The sequence below is a fragment of the Rhamphochromis sp. 'chilingali' genome (genome assembly GCF_963969265.1).
Source record: "Rhamphochromis sp. 'chilingali' genome assembly, chromosome: 17".
NCBI classification, from domain to species: domain Eukaryota; kingdom Metazoa; phylum Chordata; class Actinopteri; order Cichliformes; family Cichlidae; genus Rhamphochromis; species Rhamphochromis sp. 'chilingali'.
The window spans coordinates 22,080,145-22,106,656 of NC_137944.1; the positions used below are offsets into that span (position 1 = coordinate 22,080,145).

Consider the following 26,512-nt stretch of genomic DNA (forward strand, 5'->3'; position numbering starts at 1 on the left):
TTCCTGAGAGGAAGTACCACGAGTGGCTATCAGCTCCTTCATCAACACACTGACTGTCTCTATAGCAACTGGCTGACCAATTAGGACACTAGTACCTGCATCTAAACACCCCACTTACACACGCACAAAACAATCAATTCGCTGACACTAGTTCACTTCATTAGCAGTCACTGGGAGCAGTTTAGTGTTATTTTAGTCTATTTGGTTTTTCCACAGCAAAGCATCACAACAGTCTGGCCATACGCACGATTTGTGATACAAAGTTCTTCTTTTTGTCCCTGCGAAGCACGACTGATTCACCAACAAAAAGTTGCTTTATTGCTCCTAAAATAACAGTTATCATGCGTGAGCAACTGATGGCAGCTTCCAGCGGGATAACATGCCATGTCACAAACCTCAAATCATCTCAAATCTGTGTTTTTAAAATGACTGTACAGAGGTGGCCTCCACAGTACCCACATCTCAATGCAATACAGCACCTTGGGGATATACGGCCAACAAATCTGCAGCAACTGTGTGATATCATCATCTCAATAAGGAACAAAACCTCTGAGGACTTTCCAGCACCTTGTTGAATCTATGTAATGAGCAATTGAGGTAGTTCACAGGGCATAAGGGGGGTCCAACCCAGTACTAACAAGGAGTAACCAACACAGCTGTGGGAGTACATATTTTGTTGGAACTTTAAATCTTAATATTAAGTCACATTTTTACCATACACCATATACTCATGACTACATTGTCATGTATTATAGTATACAGATCAGTGAATTAAAAGTAATAACGTGTTTTTAGGGACACGCTAAGAAGTCAAAGAATTTTCCAACTAAAGTTCTTTATTTCTTCTACTAAACATATTGCAACTATGACCATAGGTTTTGTTATATTATCCTGAAACCTTATCATACCAATCCTTAATAAAGTGTGCGGCACTGTTTCAATCGTTCACCCGGGTCAACTTTGATCTTCAAATCTCCCAGAGGTCAGCTTTGCTAAACCTGCTGCCCGGCCAGTCAATGTGAATGAACAGAATCTGCTCTTTATAACATCAGTCACTGTTTACTATCACGGCCATCTGCTCTGGGTTTAGTGTGTCTGTCTGTGTGTGTGTGTGTGAGTGAGTGAGTAGAGTCCATTCAGGGAGAATAATCTCATTAAATGACTACAGTTCTCTTTCACCAGAGTGAACAACACAAACCTAAATGGCAGCTGTGCTCGCTCCCTCTGTGTTTCACACAAACACTAACACAAATGTGCAGCATGTGAGCATGCCACAGCTCCTCTTGCATTTAACTGGCAGTACATATTATATAAATGATTAAACACAGAACTGCAAGTCAAAAATGTGATTAATCTGCAAGAAACAAAATGGTATTTAAAAGACCAATCGTGGCAGCCACTTACCAAGCTTACATATATTTTATATTTTTTCGTGTGTTTTGATGTTTTTTTGTATTTTTTAAGCTCTCCCCAGTTTCCCCCCTCTACTAAGTGACTGATTTATTCAACAGAAAGTAGTTCCCCCCCAAGATTTATTGAAACATTCTTACAGTGAGGATAAGACTGAAAACATTTACCAGGTATTAAATTAGCCAGAGATTCATTTTCTGTTGATTAGTTTGTTTTTGTTCAGCTCTCTCCGTCTCTCTGAAGTAAACAGTCCTTTCTTTCAGCTATGCATCAATTCAGATCAGGTGGTCACACAAATTATAAACACTGCAATAAAATATTCTGTGGAGACGTTTATAATCGAGTCAATTTACTGATGTTTCACTGCACATGTGTGTCACTGTGCGCCTCTTCGCGGCTTATAAAACAGACCTCTTGGGAGTGAGTGTTGTGACGTCTGCCAAAGGAGCAGAAAAAGAGACGAGAGGAGTCAACAAGGCTTGACAGACCTCTTTTCTTTTTTTTGGGTGGGGTGGGGGGGGTGAAGGAGATGTATATTGACACCTCCCCCTCCCTTTTCGTTGTTGGAGAGAGAAAGTGGGTTTAAACATGACCCGAGGGTCACGCATACCCATCACAGAGATACACCAGAATGAACACACGGTCTCTCTCTCTCCTGCAGAGCATCTGTCTTCCCCGCCTGCTGACATCAAGACCTTTTCGGGTCACCGGGCCTTTCACACTCTCTCTCACACACACACACCAAGACCATTCTCATAAACACGTGCCGTAAATTTATCACTGACGCAGACGCTGCTCAATATGCAAGAAGCACCACCACCACATACGACCAGCCAACCAAAAGGTCTTCTCAAAGAAACAGGAATCCGTAACTATAATACACAATATGCCATACTTTCCTGTTACTTCGGTAAGTTGACCTCATTGAATCATTGAGTAGCACATCAGTACGCAGTAGTAGTTTCAATAACTGCTGACTACTTGGTTAACTGTATACTGGGATATATACGATACTCGAGCAAGTGTAAACCTAGCAGAAATTATTCTTTGTGGTTAAAAACAACGTTCATCACATTACTTCATAATTTATGAAGGTTTTTCTAATGTTTCTCTATTTTCTTAGATTGCTTCACATTTAATCTGCTGGACCTCACAATGTCTGATAACATCAAATAACTCATTAGAAAAATCTAAGATGAAGCTACTAGAAATCTGCTAATAAAACTACACACCGATACGCCAATACCAGTGGAAATACACAATATTTCACATCCAGACTTGCAGTGTAACGAATATCCACACCAAACACACTGGGTTTGTGCAGAAAATTTGTCCTCAAAAAAAAAAAAAAATACGTGTCAAAAATGGGAATGACATTAAGGTCCTGATGTTTCTAAACAAGAAAATTTTGGGTTCATCCAATTCTCACGAGAAGGAACCTGCAGGGAGATTTAGATCCAGGAGTTGAAGCTGTATCACGACCATTTCATACATATTTGGGACCACGTGTGAGGAGGCAGAGAAATATAATTTCAGAGACCTAACTGCCCTGGAGCAGTGTATAGCTGGGTGTCTGACGTATATCAGTGTATATTCAGTACCATTGCACGTTTTGAGCCACTTTTTGCCAGATGCAGCGGTCTGATTGGTCAGATCTGTTTATTTGGATCTGAAAAATCGAGTTTGGTTCGGAAAAATAATTCTGAAAAATATTTGCACAAATTTGTGACCTTCGGTGTGTAAAGCCCCCAAGTTTGCAAGATCAATAGTTTGACCTTGTTTTTGAACTCAAGCTCTCCACACGGACATGAAACCCACCTTAACTGAATCCAGCAGGTCTTTTGGGAAAAACCGCCTCAAACCAACGTCTTTCCTGAAAAAAGAAAGACAGGAGGAAAACATCAGAATGTTTATCGTGGTGTAATTACAAAGAAGAATGTTAATTGGCAAGCACTTCTGTCTTTATCTGATCTCAGATGCGTGTTTCATCCTCTCCTGGGGTATTGCCAAAAGCAGACACAGACAGATACAGTTAAATGGGCAGGCAAGAGAAGACAAGAAACCGAAAGCGATGACTAAGTGCTGACAACAGCACACTACTCATCTTTTCCTTTAAAGATGGGGTTGGAGAAAACCGATGAAGGCAGAAAGGGAGAGAGAGTTGCAGGAAGAAGTGCACAGAGGGTGACCACAGAGACAAAGAAAGATGAGCAGAGCTTTAACAGGAAGTTGGCTAATGACTCATACCCCTCAGGAGAAAAGACAAGTGAAGAGAGTGGGAGAAAGGCTGGAAGCTTGCATCCCCCTTTTCCTATTCCTGTTTCCCCAATAAAGGTCAAATGTCAAACTAGAATTAAAATAAAAAAGTCTGAAACAGGAATTAAAAATATAAAAATGTAGTTTTCAGAAATTCTCCCAGATTGTTAAACTTTCTTTTAGAAAATGACCATGAAAGAAACTCCTCTCTAAAACGGTTCTCTCAAAATCAAAGGCATGTCATCACAGGAGCAACGAGAAATACACACAGACAGAAATTATATAATCAAGCTGACCTCAGAGAACGAGCCCTGACAAAGGCCCACTGATTAAACAGCACTGCTCGGGCTCCACAAAGATGACAGCCAACTGCAACCAGCTGACCGTTTACATGAACATTACTGTATGTTCTGTGGCTCCAATGAGAGAAAACGCTTACAGTGCAGACCTACTCGATTTTTCACATTTGTGTAATGTGTTAGAGCAATCTCAAAAGTAATATCGAGTTAAAGCACCTCTGGCTACAATGACTGCATGAGGCTTTGATGGATAATGACTTCCAACTTTTCTTCCCTCCCCAGAGAGCCAAACTGACTTAGATTAAATAAGCAGAAGGCCACATATTTGATGACTAAAAATAAAACCAACATAAAAGAAAACTCCATGTAAAAACGACACCAGCCCACCTAGATTAGCCTACATCTTGTGTCGCAGTTGTCTCATATGGCCACACACAGAGGCCACCGATCAAATACACTAATTTGAAATTGAATCAAACCGCACTGAAGGCCCACATCTGTCATTTCCCCTAAATTTCCTGAGCATAAGGCAGCCTCTTGTTTATTTTGGGGGATTATTTTGCTTCCCTAGCAGACCATGCTAAGAGGGTTTGGGTGCCATTTCAGTCCCTGGGGCCGGATTCTGCCATTGTGTGATCTAGGACGGCCCTCGGTGGTCCAAACATCTTTCATTTGGGAATGATGACGACTTTCATGCTCTTGGGCATTCTTATGTTTTTCACCAGATCTTCACCAATTTTATCTCCACATCCTTCCTTGGTTTTCTGACATCTGACACCAACTGTTAGAACCTAAAGACAGATGTGTGCCTTTTCCAACTACATCCAATGCATTCAAATTACACATGTGGATTTGAATCAAGATGTAGAAGAATTTCAAAGACCACTGATAGATGTAAGATCTCTCAGATCTCAACTGTATATGTAAAAAAAAAAAATCAATATAGAGACCTTTTACAGGTCAAGCCATAGAATACTCGGCACCATTTATAGGGAAAATGTGTACAAAAGGAAACACATAAAGGGTAAAGTTTCCAAAAATATGTGAATTTCTGATTGGGCATAAATGGTGTCAAATAAGAAATCTCTTCAAAGAAACCTGATAATTATACTTGTTATAATGTTTCTAATGGAAGATGAAAAAGAAGCAGCAGAGGTGAAAAACTCTAATTAAAAGATGAACAGAAGTCTCTGCCTTTTCTGCCAGCAATCCAAAACGGTGGCCAACATGGATCAACTACAGCCAACAGCGCCATACATTACCCAAAGCGCATTATACATTTTTGGCGCTTAATGCTCATAAAGGGCCCAGCAGGCTCTGATGGCCAACTGTCAGCTTCCTGTATCAAAGCCCTAGTAGCTCTTTCCATCTCGCTCTCTTGTTGGTTTAAAATATGCATGAGACAACATCTTTTTCCAATCAACTGAGAGAGGCAGCGAGGGAACGATGGAGACAAAACAAAGAGAGGAAGAGCACAGAAGGAAAACCAGATAAAAATAGGGGAAGTGAACATGGTGCAGAGAGACAGAGAATGAGAAGAAGAGACAAAGAAAAGACAGAAAACATTCCTCTGGATTAATTGGAGAGCTCGTTAGGCTGACGGGCAGAAAGAAAGAAAGACATGAGTGAAAGAGGACAGCTCATTAGAGTCACACCAAGTTAGAGGCAAGCCTCATTTAGAGTTCACTTTGTAAATTCTTCAACCATCTTTCAGAGAATCCACAGTGGGACAACGCATTGAGATAACATGAGTGAAAAACATAGAACGGTTTCCTCTTTAATACCCGTAAATGTAACAACAGGGACTGCAAATATACTCAGCTTCAATTTGCAGTTGCTCACATCCCCGCTTCCTAAAATCTATTCAATTTCTTTTGCACTAATCCAGGTTTCTAGTCAAGTCAAGAGAAACTTCCTCTGCCAAAAAGTGATACACTGTGCTACTTTTTCTGATCTGTAGCTCTGAAAGCGGTGTTTCAAAACACGTTTCCAGGAAGAGAAATGATGAGATTAGGATGGACTGATGCACCAGAGAGGTTGGGAGCCGAACTGTGCTCCTGGAACTCTTTGCTTATGAAGACAATACTTACTCCAGTAGTTCATAGTTAGATTTCTTGTCCAGGGCATTTCCTCTCATCTCTTTAAAAAACCTCCTAGAAATGAATCCAGTGGGAGAGAGAAAGAGAGAAAGAGTGAGGTCATTTTTTTTTCATTTTCTTTTTCAATAAAATGCAAAAACTGCTGTTGCTTTGCACAATGAATAATAAACTGACTAATGTTGGCAAGAATTATCAGTGTAGCTGACGGGCAGACAGACTGTGCATTCTGCAATGGTGAAGAAAACAACTCAAACTGTACTTTAAATTGTTCGTCCAGCAACAACAAAGGAAACAGAGCGCTTAATACTTGGACTGAACCTTTCATTCTTTGATATTGAAAGAAAAAACAGCAATCTGCATGCGAAGAAATGGAAACAAAAGCAGTGGAGTACATTGTGTTACCTAATTTCGAGACAGCCCAGTTTGAGAGCTACATCTTGTTCCACTTGATCTCCGTTTTCTGTCATGTAGTCGTTCTTCACCTGAAACATGCAAATACGCAAAGGTGTTTATTAAGACATTTACTTCTCAACAAATGGAGGGTCATCTCGCTCACACACACATACAGGCAATCCTGCTGACCTAGATTATCCAAAGAAAAACACACTTGCAGGGTGTCTTCTAGTAGTTCCATATGCGTTAGTGCTAGCTGCTGGCAGGGAATGAAATATGTTTGTGTGTCTGGGTGTCTCTTGTGTGCTTGTGCATCTGTTTGTGTTTGTACCTGGTGGTAGAAGTAGTTGAGAGTAGGTTTGTCTTCTGTAAACTGCTGCACAAAGCCCTTTGGTAGATATCGGATTCTTAACTCATACCTACGGAGGAGAGAAAGAAGACAGAGACGTCACTACGTTACACTAATGTAAGGATTATTTGTGATGTGAATATAAAGATGTGCGGGTGAACAGAAGGAGGAGAATCAGCAAGGGACGGAGGGAGATTACAAAAGCGCAAGATGCAAGAATGCAAATGAGAGGAGTGCTTGTAAAAATCAGTGTAGCAGAAACAGACAGAGAGATAGTTGTTGACTTAGTCACACAAAGCAGGCATCTGTTTCTGTCTCCCTCTTTATGTCCACCGAGCAAAAGGTCTCCACCTCACAATAGAATCAGCACTAAGACTGCCACAATAAAGGTAATGTATACCAGAGCATTAACATCCAAACTACTCAGCCTTTACAGCCACACAGCACCGTGCGCACAAGGGCTCTCATCACAATTCGACAGACGGGTCACGCAATTTTTCATGATGCCAGTTGCAATAAATCACTTCTGCTTCGAAATACAATATGGCAGACTGCTGAAGCTAGCCGTTTTTGAAACTACTGACTTTACAAGGCCAAATAACTCATGTCTAACCCAAGCAGGAAACTGTTTATAAAACATAACCTACAAGTTCAACATCCTCCAGGAAGGGGCTTGTTTAAGAGACGCAAGCATCTAAAACTCATCTACCTCATGAGGTCCTGGTTATAAACTTTATAAACTTTAAATTAGATTACCTTATGTTTAGTTTAAGTTTTGTTGCACATAAACAGGGACAATTGACACAACAAGTCAAACACATGATGGCAAACAATATGTCAAAACACGTTAGAAGCCTGTTTAGACATAACTTTGTATTAACATATTTATTCATAAACTATCGAAAATATTTTCACCGTCCTGAAGACAGTCCCACAAATCCTTCATCCATTTCTGCTGTGTAGCCATGTCAAGGAGAAATAGTCTACCCAGAGATACCCAGTCCTCCCTGGTCCCAACTTCCTGCTCTACATCTTTCCAGAGGCAAGTGTTCCCAAGCCAGCCAACAGAACATCCAGTATCCAGTGCATCCTGGTTCTAATCCAGGCTTTCCTCTGAGTAGGACATTAACAAAACACCTCATATAGATGGCAGCCTTCAAAGATGCAATAATCTGTCTCAGGCTCCTGCTCTACTTTCCCCTCACTTGTGAGTAAGACCCTGGGATGCTAAAAGTCCTCCACCTGAGTTTATCCCCCAGTAATTAAAAAAAATGTGACCCATCCAAAATAGGAGGATCCTGTCTGGTCCCTTATAACAGCAGTCTAGCTTGCAATTTGATGTAGTGGCTCTTATCACAACATTACAAATACAGGCTTCATCTTGCACCTCCACTCTTCATTTGGCCGTGCTTGTTCATATTTCTCTCTGACGTGGGATACGCCCAAATCTGGGTGGAGCCAGTGCACTTGGTCTTTGGATTGACCGTTACTGAGCCGCAGGCCAAAACATGAAGTCCAGCGCACTTTGTTGATGTCTAAAATCTTCTGGATGATCCCCTGCAGACAAAGAGGAAAAAAGAGAAATAAAATGACTGATGACTGTGCAAATAATACTTCATATCTATGAAGGTAAAATATGCATAATTACTTTCTAATGTATCTGTGCTGTCCCTGGGTGCCGAAAACACCTGTATAAGTTTGATATGTTTTAAATAAAACAAAACTTTTTGTTGTGTCTTTTTGGTAAAAAAAAAAAAAAAAAAAAGCTTTACTTTATTAACTCAGCCAATGTTTCCCTGACATTTTGGATGAGACCATCGATTTTTTAGTTTATGTCTGCGTGAGTTTGTGTCGGAGACTTCAAGAGATTTAACGTGACATTCCCACCCAAACAACTTGACAGACATCAAACACACGCGCACAATAATGCTCACAGAGCCATGTGTGCTCCCATGTAAAACGCTGGGGGGTCTGACCTAGATACTGAAGTAGAGAGGGATGAAAGGAGAGCAGAGGAGATCGGCAGTGACGTATGACCACTAAAATCTGAGCAGAGCTAGGTAGTTTCTACGTCACAGCGGTGGATCTAAAAGCATCCTGCTAAGTAAACCTACACTAGCACGCGCACACATAAATGGTGCCCTGAGGTGACATGCATTAGCAAGCAAAATATTGTCAGTGCGTTTGGGCCCATTTTAACAGTGCTGACAGCTAGGACGTTGAGATGAGGACAAATGGCACAAAAAAAAAAAAGTAATTTAAAAGTACTCCTGAGTGACAACTGTCACATTTTGACCTGAGAGAGTTATGAGCACTGAGTATTATTACTGTGAAGGCTACTTCTTACTCTAAATAAATATTGTGTGTCTCAGTTAATGGTAAAGTGTCCCTAATATTGTGACACTATACAAAAAAAGCATCTTACCCTGACATCGGTTGCATCACCGTATCTTATATTGGAAGACCAGCAGCTATTTTCTGTGTTGCTCTCAAAGTGATGGCAGACTTTCAGAACCCTGTCCACGGAGCCGGCCATGGTTCGGTCCGATCCCCCCGCACTCAGTCGAGACTTGGCCCCTTCGAGGAGGGTGTGATTCAGGTTGGGGTCCAGGTAGGCTGACGCCATGGTTTTCCCTGCAGACACTGCCGCTGCTAGGTGTCTGTCATATTCTGAGAGACAGAGGAGAGAAAAACGGACTTTAATTAAATAAGGAGTAATCTAATTATTAAACTTAACAAATCCTGTGATAGTTGAATATTTTAAAATATCTTTACAATCAATTCCCATTAAAAAAACAAAAACAAAGTTTTTTTTCTGTAACAGAATAATGATAATTCTCTGGGTCTAACATTTAGTCTAGTTTCATACGTCCAACCAAGGGCACTTGCATGACAGTAGATTTGTGTGGAGTAATTAGCCTAATATGTACAAGAACACAAATGTGTGTGAGCCTGATTTTAAGTAGACTAATCAAACCACTTTGTTAAGCACAGCCGTTCAACTGCTTATTAATTCAAATTTCTAATCAGCCAGTCACTTGCAGCAACCCCATGAACTTAGGCATGTAGACATGGTCAAAGCAAGCCGCTGAAGTTCAAAATGAGCCTCAGAATGAGGAAGAAAGATTATTTAAGTGACTTTGAACCTGACAAGGTTGCTGGTCCTGGACAGGCTGCTTCAAATATCTCTGAAACTCCTGATTTGCTGACTTTCCCACACAAGAAACAGAGAAAAAGAGACAATATCCAGTGAGCAGCAGTTCTCTAGGCTCCTTCAAAAATGCCTTGTTGATTTCAGAGGTCAGAAGAGAATGGTCAGACTCCTACAAGGTGGATGAACCACATGTTGAAGCCTGAAGCAGATGAGCTACAGCGACACACCTGGTGCCACCCTGCTGTATAAGAACAGGAAACTGAGGATCTAATTCACACAGTATCACCAAAATTGTACGAGAAGATTTTTTTTAAAGCATTTCCTGTTCTGATGAGTCCTGATTTCAACTGCTGAGTCAGAATTTGCCTTAAACACGAAAGCATGGATCCATACTGCCTTGTATCAATGTTTGGGTCTGGTGATGGTGTCATGGTGTGAGGGATTGTTTCAAAGTACCGGTTAGACAACACATGTCCATCCCTTTATGACCACAGTGCCCCCACCTTCTGATGGCTACTTCCAGCAGGTTAAAACACCACCCCACAAAGCTCAAATAAGCTCAAACAGTGAGTTCACTGCACTCAAACGGCCTCCACAGTCACCAGATCTAAATCCAAAAGAGCACCTTTGGGATGTGGTGGAACAAGAGCCAATAAATGTGAAGCAACTGTGAAGCAACAATTTTAAAACACATTTGAATTTGTGCCACGAAGAATTTAAGCTGTTTTGAAGGGGGTCAAACCAAGTAACCCAGTAATAGTAAGGTCTACCTGTACTCACTCCAGTCAGTTCAAGATAACAATACTAACTTCAGAACTAGTCAAGACACATAGACTTTAACTTTTAATTTAATCCACTTTGAGTGAAAGCAGAACTACAAATAACTATTTTATCAATAAAATGTAACTGTCAAAAATTTGCACACATAACCAAGTGACAGTGATGTGTAATTTTTAATTTGTATAGTCAATGGAGTCACTACCGTTTCACTGCTACATTAGTTGCATGTTTGTTCTCACACACCCCTTAGACCGTTGCATTGTTCCAAACTGTGTGCTGCAAGTATCTATTCTTCATGTGTTGTTTTTCACTGAGATACAATACAATGAACAATAAGATACCAGAGAGAGAAATAAAGAGAGAGGTGCAGTCAAGGTCAAGGCTCATTATGTAAGCACCCGTGCCTATAACACAGAGAAGACAATGGATCGCAGGACACCATTTTTCCTGAATAAAAAGTTCGGACATAGACGCACTTCCTGGAATTTCATTGCAACTCCATCTGGAAATGCCTGAGAAGAACTAATTTCTCTACATAAGAGCGTGTGTGTGCGCACGCTGTTGTCAACATGGAAGCGAGAAAAGACAGCAAGATCTCTTTCATGCTCCATTTTTCTACTTCCCTTTCTTCCTGTGTGTCTCCTCTCCCCATCCATTAAAAGGGAAAATGGATATGTGCTAGCAGGTAATTACACCTGAGAGAGCGTGCACACACAGGCACGCGCGCACACTCGCACTGAGATAGCTCAAAACAGAGAGACTGGAAAGAGTTGAGTGATAGATTACAGTAAGAAAATGTGATCCCAACTTAATCTGCCAGTCCCAAATGATGATGACTTCCACATCAACAAATTAAAACTCTCTTAAGATCTCTCTCTTTCTCACACACTCACACACACACACACACACACCTTTGGCTGTACACTAGTGCAGTTCCCATGGAGTCAGATGTCACACCGTGAGCGTGAGGAGTCTATGCAGAAAGAAGATTTCATTCATACCTCTCTCCCAACACATGGGGAAGGGGCTACAGCCACTTGTCGCCATGGAAACGCATGTCTCTCCCTCCCTGTGCCTGTCCGCGTCGAGGACAGACAGGCAACCTGCAGCTTCACAACCACGCATCACATGCAGTGAAGTTCTCGTCCGCAGGAGTTAAACAAACACACTAAGCTCCTGACACAGCTGCAAGAAAACCCTCTCATAATCCAAACACTAATTTACACAAGCACGGCGTCTCCGACGAAGAAAAAACAAAACGTCTCTCATTACAAAGTTTGCTTCTCCTTGGCAAAAGCTGCAGTAATAGAGAGGTAAAAGAAGCAATCCTGAAAAATGAATACTTTGTAGTTTGCTGACAATTTGTCTGCAGTTTGAAAATCCAAGAGAAAAACAAAATCAGGGAAAGTTTCTTCTTGTTTATGCGTCTTCTCTTAATCTTTTCCTGTTATCCAAAAGCTCCACAACACAAAAAAAACCTCTCCAGAGACAGAAAGTTACTTTCATCCACAAACTTCACTCCTCCTTTTTTTTCCTGTCCACTCCTCAGCGGCCCCTCTCTGATGACAACACACTGTTTGCTTTTTGCCCGATTTCTGCCCCATGCCTGCACTCCATAGTTACACAGTTGCCTTGGAAGTGTCAGGAGGCTTTCGAATTTGGCTTATTTCATTCAGCGAAGTTCCCCGAGTTGTTGAGAGGGAGCAAAAAGTTTAAAGCCAAAAATCCAACTGAATAGTGCGCATCCAGAGGACCTTCAGTTAGCTAGTGGTCAGACACCAAGAGGCAATTACTGTGCTCAGTCAGAAAAAAAAAAAGATCTTCTCTTGGAAACAAAAGTAAGAGAAAAAAGTTGACCAAGAAAAAACAAAGCCAAGAGAGAGAGAAAGAGAGAGAAATGCAGCAATTGTTTTAAGGTGAATGAGAAGTAAAAGAGGACAGAGCAACGCAACAGAAAGAAAGTTGAGTGCGGAATGAGAGCGCTCCAGAGAGGGCTGCTGGAGGGGTAGGAGGAGCCAGAAACTATTAATATGCTAATCCTGTCCCCTCTATGCAATAAACCCTCCCACTTTAGCTCAAGCTGACCTCAGAACAGTTCTCATCTTGAACTAATATTAACACTGCTCAAAAGAGCAGTCCCTTAGAACAACTCTGAAAGTCCTCCTTGCAAGCATAATGCATGTGTTACTGAAGAGAGGAGATAAATATTACTTAAATTCAATAAAAAAGAAAACTATATCTTTATTAACAGAATTTAAAGTCCTTTTCATACTGTCGTTTCATAATGGCATACATGACCTCACTCATGCAGGGTCTTGCAAGCTCAATCAACCACAACACCACCCTGAACTCTATTTCTTATAAACCACCGTTACAGCCAAACAACAAAAAACACAAATATGTTATTTATTTTATAAAGAGAAAAAAAAAAACCTTCTTCCACCACCGACACTGTTCCCAGTTTGTAAACTAGCAGCTGCACCCAATATGGCAAAGCAACCCACTTCAATCACAAGGTTTTCAGACGATCACACTCCACACTGCACAAAAAGCCCCTCAGCCAGAAAACACACAGAGCTCCCCTGCCAACTATCCCTAATAAAGTGTCCCCATACCCAGCTCTATCAGGCTGCTTGTTAAGTACTGCTTTGAATTTCTATGTTCAGCCAAGCGGCAACCTTGGCTGAAAAACTAAGTCAGCGTCGAGGTGCCAAAAACAGTCACTTGAGGCTGGCTCTAAAAGCGATTCGGACCCCGCAGATCTCCCTCCGTAAAGCCAAACTACATGAGAACAAAAAATGTTTATAACCAGGTATAAAACACCATTTTGGTCTGGTCTTCACCTTAAGTAATTCAAGTCGCTGAACTGGACCTCTCAACTGGTTTTGGAGCATTTGTAATTAAATGATCCACTAAATACAATGGCCTGATGTGAGTTACAGCACATTCAAAAAGTTTTGGTGAGTGAAATTCAAGCATTTCATTAGTCTCTAGGTAAATAGCACTAATTACCAGGTATCCATGTTTGTACTGCATCTCTATACCTTAGGGATACAGCTGGTTAACAAAGGCTGTGCTCAACTAAACGTGGTCACTTATGTGGCACTAAGCCAGTGCCCAAAATATTACTTTGGCTTTGAAAATATTTGTATTAAATGAGCAATGAATTAAAAGGAGCAATCTCACAGATTATGCTGCATGAATATTGTGTTACAGAACAGCCAGCAAGTTGGAAAACATACCCAGCTGGCAAAGTCTGGGTGAATGTACTAACACTGGAGAAAATGTTTAGCTGCACGAAAACATCCAAATTATGGGCTTTTTTAAAATGTTTAATTATGTGTGAACACATCTCACCTGAAGAACAAAAACAGGCCTGAATACTAAAAACACACAAGTGTTCACAAAATCTTAAATTAGCTTAAAACTTAAGATTTCGCCACCAAGTCCTAAAGCTGCTTAACTGAGCAGCCATTTGGGTGTGCATGTGTGTGTGCACGTGTGAGTTTCCTATAATTTGCGGCCCATCTCAGGCATAGGCCATTGTTATGAAAATGGGAAAGGGGGTTAGAGTGTGGATGTGGGTGTGTGGATTATTGAAAGCCTTTTGTCAGGGGGCCGGATGTTGCCATGAATGGGAAGAGCTTTTTGGGCCTGAGCCAAAGTCTCTGTTCATATTGTGCTGTGCGCTTATGAACATGTTTTTTAAGCACAGGAGGGAAGCACAGCACCCACTACCTACTTAATGTAAATAACATTTGAAAGCAGCAGGTAAACCTCAGATCTGCACTATCCACTTTGATGTGGTGATGTTTTATTAGCGAACAATCAGCGTGTTTGTGTCGATGCCTTGAAGGTGAAGAGCTTTGAATTTCAAACATGTTAGATTTTTACCTCATGAATTAAACACAAATTATTTTCTGCTTGCAATTTCCACACAATCTTTTACTTGGTCACAGCTCATTAACTCGTTTAAGCTCCCCCTGTTCATCTGTAGAGCAGTTATTAGGCAGTACTACAGACGTCTGTCTGTCAAACACAAAATAAAGTGACTTAATGATTAGACTAATTAGATGATTGCACCGAAATTAGAGCATGAATAAAATGTCCAAAAATTATACTTTGGAAATATGTTAAAATAAAACACAAGACACTGGTGTCATTCTAAAAACATGCGGTCCAACCAACTCTTCTTCCTTTTCATTTTTCTTACTTCCTCACACCTGGCCATGAGCATTGTTAAGCTATGCTCCAGAGGGAAGCTCTGAACATGTTACAAAAACGTCGGTGCTTTGAGAAATAAAAAGTAACATCATCTGATAAATTAATTTGTCTAGATGATAAGTGGAGGGGATTAAAGCCAGACAAAGAGCTAATTGTGTAGCTTGTGGACACGCAGAACTAATCTGCAGTAAGTCCTAAGGTAGGCCCGAACAATTAATTTGATTTTTAATCTTGTTTGTGATTTTGGCCTCCCAGAATTAAACGAACATAATCGACAAAAGCAAACCAAGGAAAAGCAAATAAAGCGCTCCCTAAATCTTTGCCTGACGACATGCCTGCATCTGCCAATCGCAGCTGTTCCCTGCACAGCGCAGCTTTTATTTTTCTGGAATAACAAATAGCAGACTGTCGAAATTAAACAAATATCTAGCACTGCAGAAGGTGAAGAGTTTGTCCGTGGAAGCGGATTATTGCCTTTAGATTTAGCACAAGTCATGTTAACTAGGATCAAATCACGTGCAAAGAGCGCCGTAGAGCCTACACCATAAAGCATGACACCTTAACTTGTTCAACAAAATCAAAACACAGCACTAGCTCCAGTACACCAAATGGATGAAGGCCAAGAAAAACATGAAGTGGGTACCAACATGAATCTTCCAATGTCAACTCAGATATTCATAAAAATCTGTACAGCGCAGCAGTGCATCCATCCAGCTCACAAAGACGCACCGAAATCATGAACACAGTTGCATCTGCACAAAGATGTCTCTAACAAACACGCTGAGCAATTGAGACTTCAGGAAAACGTAAACATAGGAGATGTACTTAGATCCAGTAAATAAATACTTTATTAGAAACTTGTAAGACATTTCGATTATCAAAAATATAAAAACAGGAGCAGAGCGTTGTTGATTTCATTTTGTTTTTTAAATTATTTATCTTTTTCTTTCTACACGATACATTACATTTAGGTGAATAAGGAGGACTAATTTTATGTTGACAGTGGAATGAAAATGTTTTAGTCGCTATAAATCAACAAAAACTCATAAACTCATAAATAATTGGGGTACTAATACTGAGCAAAATGATCTTGATAATCATTTTGGCCACAGTCGTGCAGCCCGACCCTCGGGTTGTTGTTTCAAGTTTTCTGTCTGCAGTGTGAATATTCTAATTAGACACACAGCCTCTCACTCTCTTCCTCACTCCTGCTCACTAACGAGGCCAACATGTCGACACAAACGCACAGATAAATAGTCCCCCTCTGTTTTCTGTCTGCTTTAATTGTCTTACACAATCACAAACATGACTCAAATAAGCACTTGCTACTAGTTCAGCTGTTCATTAGCAGAAGCACAGAGTCTGACGATGTATATTTGTGCACTTCCTTCAAGGATGCCTATAATAGGATGCCATGTTTCTGTTTTCTGAATAAATAACCACAAATAGACCACAAATAGGATAATACAAATAATATATGATGATATAATATATATCTTATGGTCATGTCATACAATAATACATTGCTACATTCCCACTGCCATTACCTTTTGGGAATAAAATAATACAGATAACACATGTGAAATGTTATCTTTGAGTAAATAATAATAAAAACCGAGAGGCAACTTAAAAGCAATATTTTAGGTTAAATTGATGTTATCCAATTGCTATTTCTATGGCAACTGTGGGTCAGCTACTTACCTGTGTAGTAGGCAATCCTGGAAATATCTGAAAGACAAATGGAGAAATAACAGAGTTAGCCAGTTTGTTAAATTATATGAGATTTGGACAAAGAAAAGATCAAGTCTGTTCAAAACTTAAACAGAACTTTATTGAGTTAATTCCCACAGCAGGTGTCCGCAACTCGATTACTTACAGGCTGTGAATTGCAGAGCGGACGTATTGCTCCACAATGTGTCAAGTTAAGTAGATTAGAAATCAATCAGTCCCCTGTTTTGTAGCACACACACACACTTACTTTTCACTGAGACATTGACAGATTGTTTTTACCAATCGATACCCCCTTTGTGACAAGATTTACCCTCGCTCCTTATAGGCTGAAGCTTCATTGTTTAAGCATGTGAAAGACCTAAAGTGGGGAAACGCCACAGAGCGGGGTTATTGTTCACCGAGATCGGGCAGCTGTGAAACCAGGATGTTACAGGGCGTGATTGAACCTTTTTTGCTTTTGATTGGAGGCTCCAATAAAACATACAATGGTGCTGAAGGCTGCAGAGTTTAGCTGCTTCTATTTAGCTTCTTCTCTGAAACTGCCAGTTTCCCATAACCCCTCTCACATAGACATTTATGTGTACATTCAGAAAACCATAATACTAGCTTCTAAGAGCTAAAGCTCAGACTAATGTTTTGTTTTGTTTTAATTGTGCAGGAGGAAATTTAAGTCCTGGCTGGATTCAGACTGTGGTTAGGAGGAGACACAGTTGGTCAGACTAATCAAGCAAAACAAAGCTTCTCAGGTAAATGTTTTTTTGGAGGGTTTTTTTTTAAAACTTGGCAAGCATAATAAAGCCACCTTATTTTTCATGCATTACAACAAACAAGGTATGTGACTTGACAACACATTTAGCAATGGTCAATGGTAAATCCTGCCGAGCAGGCTAAAAGCAAAAGTATCGGTGCCACTCTTATTACTGTACTCTATAGGTCCCCACACACCCACAGGAAGTCTAGGAGAAGCCTTTTGGGAACATGACACCGAGTCACAGCAATGATAGGGCTGCATGTAGTGGAGGGCAAAAGGATAAGTGCCTAAGTGCTTTGGAAACCCTGATCTACAGAAAAATACTGGGTAAACACCCACCCACAGACCGACTGCAGGGGCTGTCAACATAGATGATGTAAGTAACGGCTGAAAGAAAATCTACACAAAGAAAGAAATGGCATCAAGGTGATTCGTGGTGGGTGTGCTATTGAAATGCTGTGTAACATGAAACCCTCACAGTACTGTTTATGAATGCGTGCATCTATAGTGGTGATGGTAATAAACAGATTCACATACCTCACCGGTGACCAACTGCAATATGACTCGAATTGCAAAATTGTCAGCGTATACCTTCACCAGAGGCAACATTAATCATCAGTTTTCCATTATTAATATTTGCAATAAACTGAGGTCTGTATGTGATTCTATAGCACTGCACAACAAAACAAACATGACGTTATCATGGGAAGATCCAGACATATCAAATTGCACCATGACATATTAGATAACATCGTGGCAGTGCTTTCACTGATAATGTAATTCTAGGAAACCTCATTCCTCTCCAATTTAATTAAGTTTCATTTATATAGCGCCAAATCAGAACAGCAGTTGCCTCAAGGCGCTTTATATTGTAAGGTGAAGACCCTACAATACTATGTCCTCTTGACCCAATCAGCGGGGAAGCCAGAACAGAGCCCACTTTAAGCTGCAGGCACGTATATTTCTTCTAATCACCTCATCTGCAAAGTATCACCCTTTGAAAATCAAAGACAACCATTATTATATCACACCATGATAAATGGGTTAACTTAATCCTGGGTATCTAATACAGACCAGAGTAAACTGATATAGACCAGTTTATGACGGTAGACTCTGTTTTATAGTCCCTATAATGACCTCTAGATAGACCTGAAACCTATAAGCACCATCTGTCCCCTGGATGCTATCAGCGCTCCACGCCGTCTCCATTTGCTTCTCAATGTCTCTCTGTTAAGAGCGCAGGGAAGGTTAAGTGCTATGTAGTCTGAGATCCACAACAATGCTGGCATTGCTGCAGTCTGCATTTGACTCCATAGGAGACAGTGGTCTTTTCAGGGCTTAGAAACAAGATGAGACAGCACCTGAAATGCTGGAACAAAAAATTGTAATCGTGAGACTCCCTTTTCATCTGTCGTGCTTTTTTGGCTTAGAAAGAGGAGGCTTTTTTGTAATCCATGGCATACAATTTAATACAGTTTAAAGAATTTAAATCACACCCAAATAACAACACAACTGTCTTCTCCCGCACATTGCCGCACATTGGCAGACTGATGTGCATGCTCCTTGCCAGTTGGTATTACACTAGAAGCCCAAAAACCCAAACATGAAATGTGCAGTCAAAAACTACCAGCTCACACCTTTACAGACGGGCATTTCCAAGCACAGACACACAAGCACCATCTCCATGTCTTCAAACAGCGGATAATTGCATGTTAATCACAGGTTTTTAAGGAGCTGCAATTAGACTGAACAATCATGAGAGAGTCTGCTGTGCAATGTCTGTCTGACTACTGGTCTCAGATCAGTGGTTAAAGTTAAAATTCATAGTTTAAGAGGTCAGAGAGTGAGAGAGGAGGGTTTTGCTTTTGTTTCTTTGCTTAAGCATTAGACAAACTGCTTAAAAAAAGGAAACTGTAACCAGCTTCTGGTCAAAAGCCATTTACTGTCATGTTTATGAAATAGCATTTAGCATAAAATATTGAGATTTACCATTACTGTTAAAGCTACAGCAGGTCTGCTGTGTTTCGTTGTGTGGGTGTGTGGTGCTGCCCTCTCTCCCTCCCGTTTCAGGTACCACCTCTATTTCTGTGGAGGCAGCGTTTTGTGCACAGCTGACTCCACTCAGCAATGAGCCTCAAGAGTAAATGTGAGGGACGAAGAGGAGGAGGCCACAATGTCTTTCTTGAAGCAGTGTTTGGGCTGTGTGATTATTGATGTTTACCACTCTGGTTGAAGGAGTGTGTGCTTTGTGTTCCTTTTTTTATTTTATTGTTTTTTTTATTTGGATTGACTAGTTAACTTACCCTCTCTCTCAGATCTCAAGCTTTTTTTGTTCCTTTTATTGGTAACAGCAGCTTAGCAGCTTCTCTAAGCTAAGCTATTAATAAAAACCTACAGTCTTCCTGTATTTTATTTCCTGTTTTTATTTGAGGCCATTCAATTTAAAAGTTTGACCAAATCAAGGTATCACTCATCCAGCTGGACTCACACTGTGCTATCTTGTAGTATAACGCAATCCAACATGGAAGTGCTAACCAGAAATATCTGGGCTTTTACTTTGAAGGGTTTAGCATTTCTCCCTCAGCGGGCGCTCTTAAGCACTGTAGAAAACTAACAGCACCAGTGTCTTGGAGTGTCTTGGAGTTAAACTCCATCCATAGAGGAAGAAATTCGCTTACTGCACATCACTGTCACTGATGGCTAGTTGCCTTGGTAATCCTCTAGTCTACTTATTAGCCTTTCATAGGTCAATCACTGTTATCCTGCACTGTAACTGGAAGTCGCCTCAATCAATCACATTGAAGTTAAAAAAATATCATCTCACTTCACATCATCAGCAGTTCTTTTCACCTAATGATGACATTTTGACCTCTCAGGTATATTTAACATTAAAATTTGTATTGTTACATATGCCTATTGAGCTTATAGTGAGATGATGTTTGAATATGTACAATAAAATCTGACATATATCATTACTGAGCTAATGAATGGATTCAAGGAAAGTTACACCAAATTTCATTGTGATTTATGTGAATTTAAGAATGTGTTTACGCTCTTATGCTAAAACTTTATTAGATTATTCAAATTCACGTTTATTTCTTGAATACAACTGTGTTAAGAACTGTTCTGCATTGTTTTTACACAAAAGCAGGATGAATAAAAAGCAGCTAGGCCTTTTGCTTATCACCACTGAACTGGACAGTCACCACAATATCTTCCGTTTGTCACATCTTGACCTGACAGCTGTTGTCTTATTTGCTTAAGCCATAGATTTTCCCCTAGAGCACTTTTATTTTCCTAACATCCCCTGAACTTTTGGGAGAATGTAACAATCATAACTATAATTTTCTTTCTTAATTCTTGTGCTGACAAGCTCTCAGTTTACGTGCAAATTTGTGTGAAAACATGCGTCTGTAGGTCTAGAAAGCACAGCGGAATAAGGAAAGTCTCCTTAAACTCCAAAGAGTGGGGGCAGTACCCATATGGAAAAGAAATAGTAAAAACTTATATGTGATTACTCATGAAAGTGGCCACTTTCTCATTACTTTCATACATTGTTTTAGTAAGTATCCAAAACATACAAGTTTCATTATATAATTTTTCAAGGGATCTTATATCTGTTTTCACTCTTATATGCTTTTCATACAAGTTTCACACAAGAAAGATACAAACTTTATAAGATTTATATATATCTTTTCCATATGGGTAGGGAGGTGCACTTTAAACACCGTCACCTAACAACGAGGAGGTTTTTGATTCAGACCTGCTGGCTGGTTTGATCCTTTATGTGTGGAGGTGGCATGTGCTCCCTGTGCCTACGTGAGTATTCTTGTGTGCTCCGATTTCCTCCCACAGTCCACAGTCATGCATGTTAAGTTAATTAGTGACTCTAAATTGGCTCGCTCAATGTTAGCTGGAATAGGCTCCAGACCCCAGTGACCCTAGATGGAAAAGCAGATAAAATAAAACATGCAGAGATGGATAAAAAGGTTGAAGAGACAATCCTGCAGGACTCACAGAAGAGCAAAAAAAAAAAACACTCCTGCAGAAATTAAGTGTACTAAACCTGAGGAGAACAGCCAGCTGTTCTGCCTCATTGCTTGGTGCCTAATGGTTAACCTTCAAGCTGTGCTGGCAGGTGTCTCAGACGCAGTGTGTGTATATATGTTGTGTGTGTGAGTGTGTATGCTTGAAACTCTCCGGACAATGGGGTGTTACTGGAGCATGCAGTCTTACGATGCAACAACAACGCCTGAGGCACCAATCACACCTGCCACTCAGACACACATATACAAATGCACAGCAACACATAAACACACACATTTTTTTTTTTTTTTTTAAACACCGCTTTTGGCCTTTAAAATGCCTCGTGGTAGGATCTAAGCACAGTTTTGGCTCTGATGAAGAGCTACGGTGTGTTTTACATAATGGAGACATCTTTATATGCGCTAGACACCCAGTCGATGTCTTTCATGACTCAATTTAGTTACAGTTCTAGTTGAAATACATGAATAAATATATAGACATGAAGAATATCAGTAAAAGGTTTCTGTGTTCTATCAGAAACACACATATTTTCTTATTATCATTATTCACATTTAGATAAACATCAGACAATTATTCAAAGTCAAATCCATTGCACACGCACACACACACACGCGCGCTCAGATGAGGCAAACTCAAGATAAGCCCCACACGCATGAAACATAATAAGGCCACGTTAACGCATCACTGCTTGCACTCATTTATCTGCAAAAGCGCACACATTCACTCGAGTGTGTATCGTTCAGGTGCACTGATAAAGCTAACTGGCTTACTGGAGCGGCATGTTAAATGTATCACGCTCAGAGCAGATACGCTATGCGTAATTCAAATCAACAGATTTAGGGCGTGTGAACTGGTGAGATAGCGCTTCAAAATAATCTTTAAATGACGCCAGGGTTGTATGTGTTATTTAATAAACATCCAAACAAATGTGACAAAAATACCCAGTTTATAGTGCAGTCCCAGCTGTGGGTGAAACATATCTACACTTGCTTAACCAGAGACAAACATGTTTCTGAATAAGGCGAAAATCACACTTTCCATTAAATATTGAATGTGCCTTTTATCTTGTCTGGGAGGAAGGCTGAAAATGAATTCTCATTTCTGATTGGCCACTGAGTTCAAGCGCTTTAGTGGCTCTACTTAATGATCGTTAGATGGTACAATTTGTACCAGACCGCGCACCAGCATCCTAACATGTATAATTAACTACATATCCATTATTAACACAGTTTTCAATCCAACATTTCACCTTTTTGATTGAAGTTTTTCGTTATCCAAAGGATGCCAGATTAGACGACATGGGTCAAACCAGGGGTGCTCAATACGTCGATCGCGATCGACCAGTCGATCGCAAAGGTAGTATTGGTAGATTGCATGGCATTAAAAAAATAGATGCCAGCCTATCATCCATCCCGTCACTTGATTGATACAGGGAAGCCAGTCAGATGACATCAGATTTTTTCTGACGCTTAGGTCGCTGCGCATGCGCAAACAGCGGCGCGAAGTGTAGTAAAACTGACAAGCTAGTCAGCGAGTTAACTCCAATTTTTAGCTCTCGGTTTTTTCTCTTAAACCTGGCCGTCAGCAGCTACTGTCCGGACTATGCATCCCTGGCTGATTCAATTCAGTGCAAGTCATCAGAGTAAACTCAGGTAATGACAAAAAATTTACATAGTTAATTGTGTTGTGAAATATTGGATATTGCGGTTATGCATGTATATACATTGTAGATATAAAGAATCCTCAATATATTTATAAATAAGTATATGTTTTGGATTTTTGTAGTGGGTAGATCATTTTGACTTGGTCATTTTATAAGTAGCTCACATGCGGAAAAAGTGTGAGCACCCCTGGGTCAAACTGTTGTTTCTGGATGTACTCTACAAATTAAACACAACTAATTTGTGACTCTACCGGAAATCAGAGGTAATTGATCGCCAGCTCAGCTTCTTTAATGTTAACGCAGATAAAGGAGCAGCACCTTGCTTGCATGCATTTTTCATGAACGTGTGAAGGAGGAAAGTTGTTAAGAGATACCTCTTTAGAAGAATTTCCATCCACTATAAGCACAGATCGACATGTTTAATACACACTAAAATATAGATGATCTAACCCAGAAACAAAACGCTGCAGGGGACTTGTTAGTTCATGCCAACATGTGCACACAGAATACACAAACAGGGAGAGAACACTTACACAAATACACACCAACACCTACACGAAGCCACGTGGCCTGCAGTGGGAACTATGTTGGGATGCACACGTGTATTCAAACACAAACACGTACTGCCTTCCTCCCACACACACACACACACACACACACACACACACACACACACACACACACACACACACACACACACACACACACACACACTTGAAGTTGAAGCCTCCTACATACAAAAAACCACACACTTAGGTGGATAAGAGAGAAGATTACTTAATGAATAGGGTTTCAAATAGGACTGCACAAAGATAGCAATTATCATCAATCTTCCATTTAGTGCTCAAAAATAATGCCTTGAAATATTTTGTTTTGTTCAAATCTGTGTGTGTGTGTGTGTGTGTGTGTGTGTGTGTGTGTGTGTGTGTGTGTCTGAAACCCAACAAATGCTCATGATTTTTATTGAACAATTTGAGCAATTAATCTGATTAATTGAACTAATTGCCTCAGCTCGACTGTAAATAAGTAAGCATGTGTATTCACGGGTGTTCTGCCCTCTTCCTCCTGCTCATCGTCATTTAGTAGTGCACTAGTACTTATATAACACTTTTCAAACCAGTTTCCATGCCACATTCACACAGCACTTTATTCTGAACACTGTGTATATCTATTACAAACACACCAGCGTATGCACTGGGGAGCATGTCTACATGCAGACCAGGGGACCAGGGATTGAACCACTAACCTTCACATTAGTAGAACCTGCTCCAGACCTAAAACCAAAACCAATATGAACCACTAAAGCGTTCTTTACAGCCCCTCCTCTGCTCGTCTTTATCATCATATTTATTATAACCAGCAGAAAACCGCACTTACCAACAATAATTTTTAGTTTATAATAGTTATTCAAAGTAATGACAGCAAGAAGCCAAAAGAACTAAACCACTCTGACACTGTGTGTTTGAATGCGATAGTGACCACACACATACACAAATCCACAACTACTTCAACTTTTTAGGCAGTCAATGCCTAAAAAGTTCTTAGATATGGATAAACATGCATGCATATAATGGTTTAACGCAGAAAGAAAAAAGAATTTGCATACAACAGCATGTTAAAAGCCTTACCATGGTATAGTCCTTCCATTTAATATCGAGAAGAGAAGAGAAGAGAAGAGAAGAGAAGAGAAGAGAAGAGAAGAGAAGAGAAGAGAAGAGAAGAGAAGAGATCCAATCTTCCTCTAAAGGACAGCTAAATTGGGAAAAGCCCCAGCTTCTGTGGTCTTTGGGCTAGCGCTGTGCTAGCCAGCTAACTCTGTAATGATGGATAATGCCGACTTAAGCTCACAGCCTCCGCCTCCCCCCTCTACTACAAACCTCTACTACACTGACACACACAGATACACAGCAAGCAGCATGAGGAGTGGGACTCGAGTGGAGGGAAGAACCAAAGGAGGGAGGGAAAGCGGAGCAGTAGGCAGCCTATGGATGTGAAAGGGGGGAGGGAGAAGGAAGAGAGAAAAGAAGGAAGGAGGAGGAGACGTGGGTGTCTTTGTCCCCAGGAGAGTGAAGGAGGGGGAGAGAGGGAACCAGATGTACAGGAGATAGAGGCAAAACAAGTGAGGTGGGAAAGACATAAGAAATGATGTAATAACTGCAAGACGACATGAACAAAAAAAGGGAGTAAAATGAGAGAAAACCGTGCAGAAATATCAATAAGAACAAACTGAAAAAAGATAATTGCTAAAAGACACAGCTGAGAATGACATAAGAGAAATGAAAATGAATGTGTGTGCATTGCTTTCCCTTTGGCTATTCTGCCTGTCACACACATGCCCCCCCCTGTGGTGTTACTCAATTAGTCATAATGTAGTGTTTTCAACTCGACACCGTCCCGCAGAAATCATCCATCTTTGGAGCAGAAAAAAAAAGAGACACGGGGACTTGCAGTCAGTTGTTCCACCGACTTTACACACTTAATCCAATTATACTGTAATAAACTTCCACGCAGAGACATAGAGGAGTATGAAGCCACCTCCTCATCCAAATGGGCTTAAACCAACTGATTACTTCATAAATCAAACTGGCATAATAGCAAAGGAGAACAAACACTAATATGTTAAATGGGATATTAAAGTTTTGCGATTATAAGTTGAAAAGATGCGCTTATTTTTTTGGTAGTTCTTTGAGATTTTCTATCAGGTTATTTGTATCCTGACATCACTGATCCTACGTTGCCCTTACGCCCAAAAACATGGACAAGAGACATGCGGGATTGTGTTTAAACTTTGATATAGTACGCGTCTGCAAAAACCTGCGCTCACATATTTGTTGGCACTCGCAAACCCTCACAGATCTTGGCAAACGATAAAATTTTAATCATGTGGAGCAGAAAGTGTAATTGAGGCTTTAGGCTTTACAACTAATAATCATGGAAATCTGCCTTAATTTTAAGATTTTACGCATTTGCACTTGATTTCCTGCCAGATACGCAGCGTGATGAAGCACCCCAAAACATCTGAATCAATAATAAGAATGTCAAGTGCTATAATCAAACAGTCACGCTTGCAATAGTCTGCTGTCTCAGGTCATGCCATTTATTTCCAGACTCAAAGACAGATTGCTTGAAGTTAAACTACTCAGGGCTATAAAGGATGTCAAGCTTAGTAAGTTTGTGCAAGCATGAACATCAGAAGTGAAGCAGAAATCTGGTCCCTGGAACTTCTCTATATATGGCTGTTTTCCAAGTGCCATGAAATCAAAAGAGATTATCACTGATCCTTAATATTAAATCCACTATGTCACAGTATATTGTCACACTGGACACTCAGCAAAGTCTATGAACCGTGGCAGAGT

General features: G+C 40.4%; 1 protein-coding gene across 16 annotated transcripts in view; it reads right to left on the minus strand.

The window, feature by feature from the left end:
* Positions 1–26,512, minus strand: part of ptk2aa (protein tyrosine kinase 2aa) — a 64,617-nt gene that overhangs the window by 28,858 nt on the left and 9,247 nt on the right. For 8 of the 16 annotated variants that reach the window (XM_080862647.1, XM_080862650.1, XM_080862648.1 and 5 more), the window contains exons 2-8: positions 16,666–16,692; positions 9,232–9,476; positions 8,194–8,363; positions 6,789–6,876; positions 6,467–6,546; positions 6,056–6,118; positions 3,229–3,283 (exon numbers count right to left, since the gene is read on the minus strand). In XM_080862647.1, coding sequence (XP_080718773.1) covers positions 3,229–3,283; positions 6,056–6,118; positions 6,467–6,546; positions 6,789–6,876; positions 8,194–8,363; positions 9,232–9,476; positions 16,666–16,692 — 728 coding nt within the window. Of the gene's footprint in view, positions 1–3,228; positions 3,284–6,055; positions 6,119–6,466; positions 6,547–6,788; positions 6,877–8,193; positions 8,364–9,231; positions 9,477–11,741; positions 12,681–16,665; positions 16,693–24,784; positions 25,060–26,512 lie in introns of those variants that run through there. The other 8 variants (XM_080862646.1, XM_080862645.1, XM_080862642.1 and 5 more) reach the window with 6 other exon arrangements.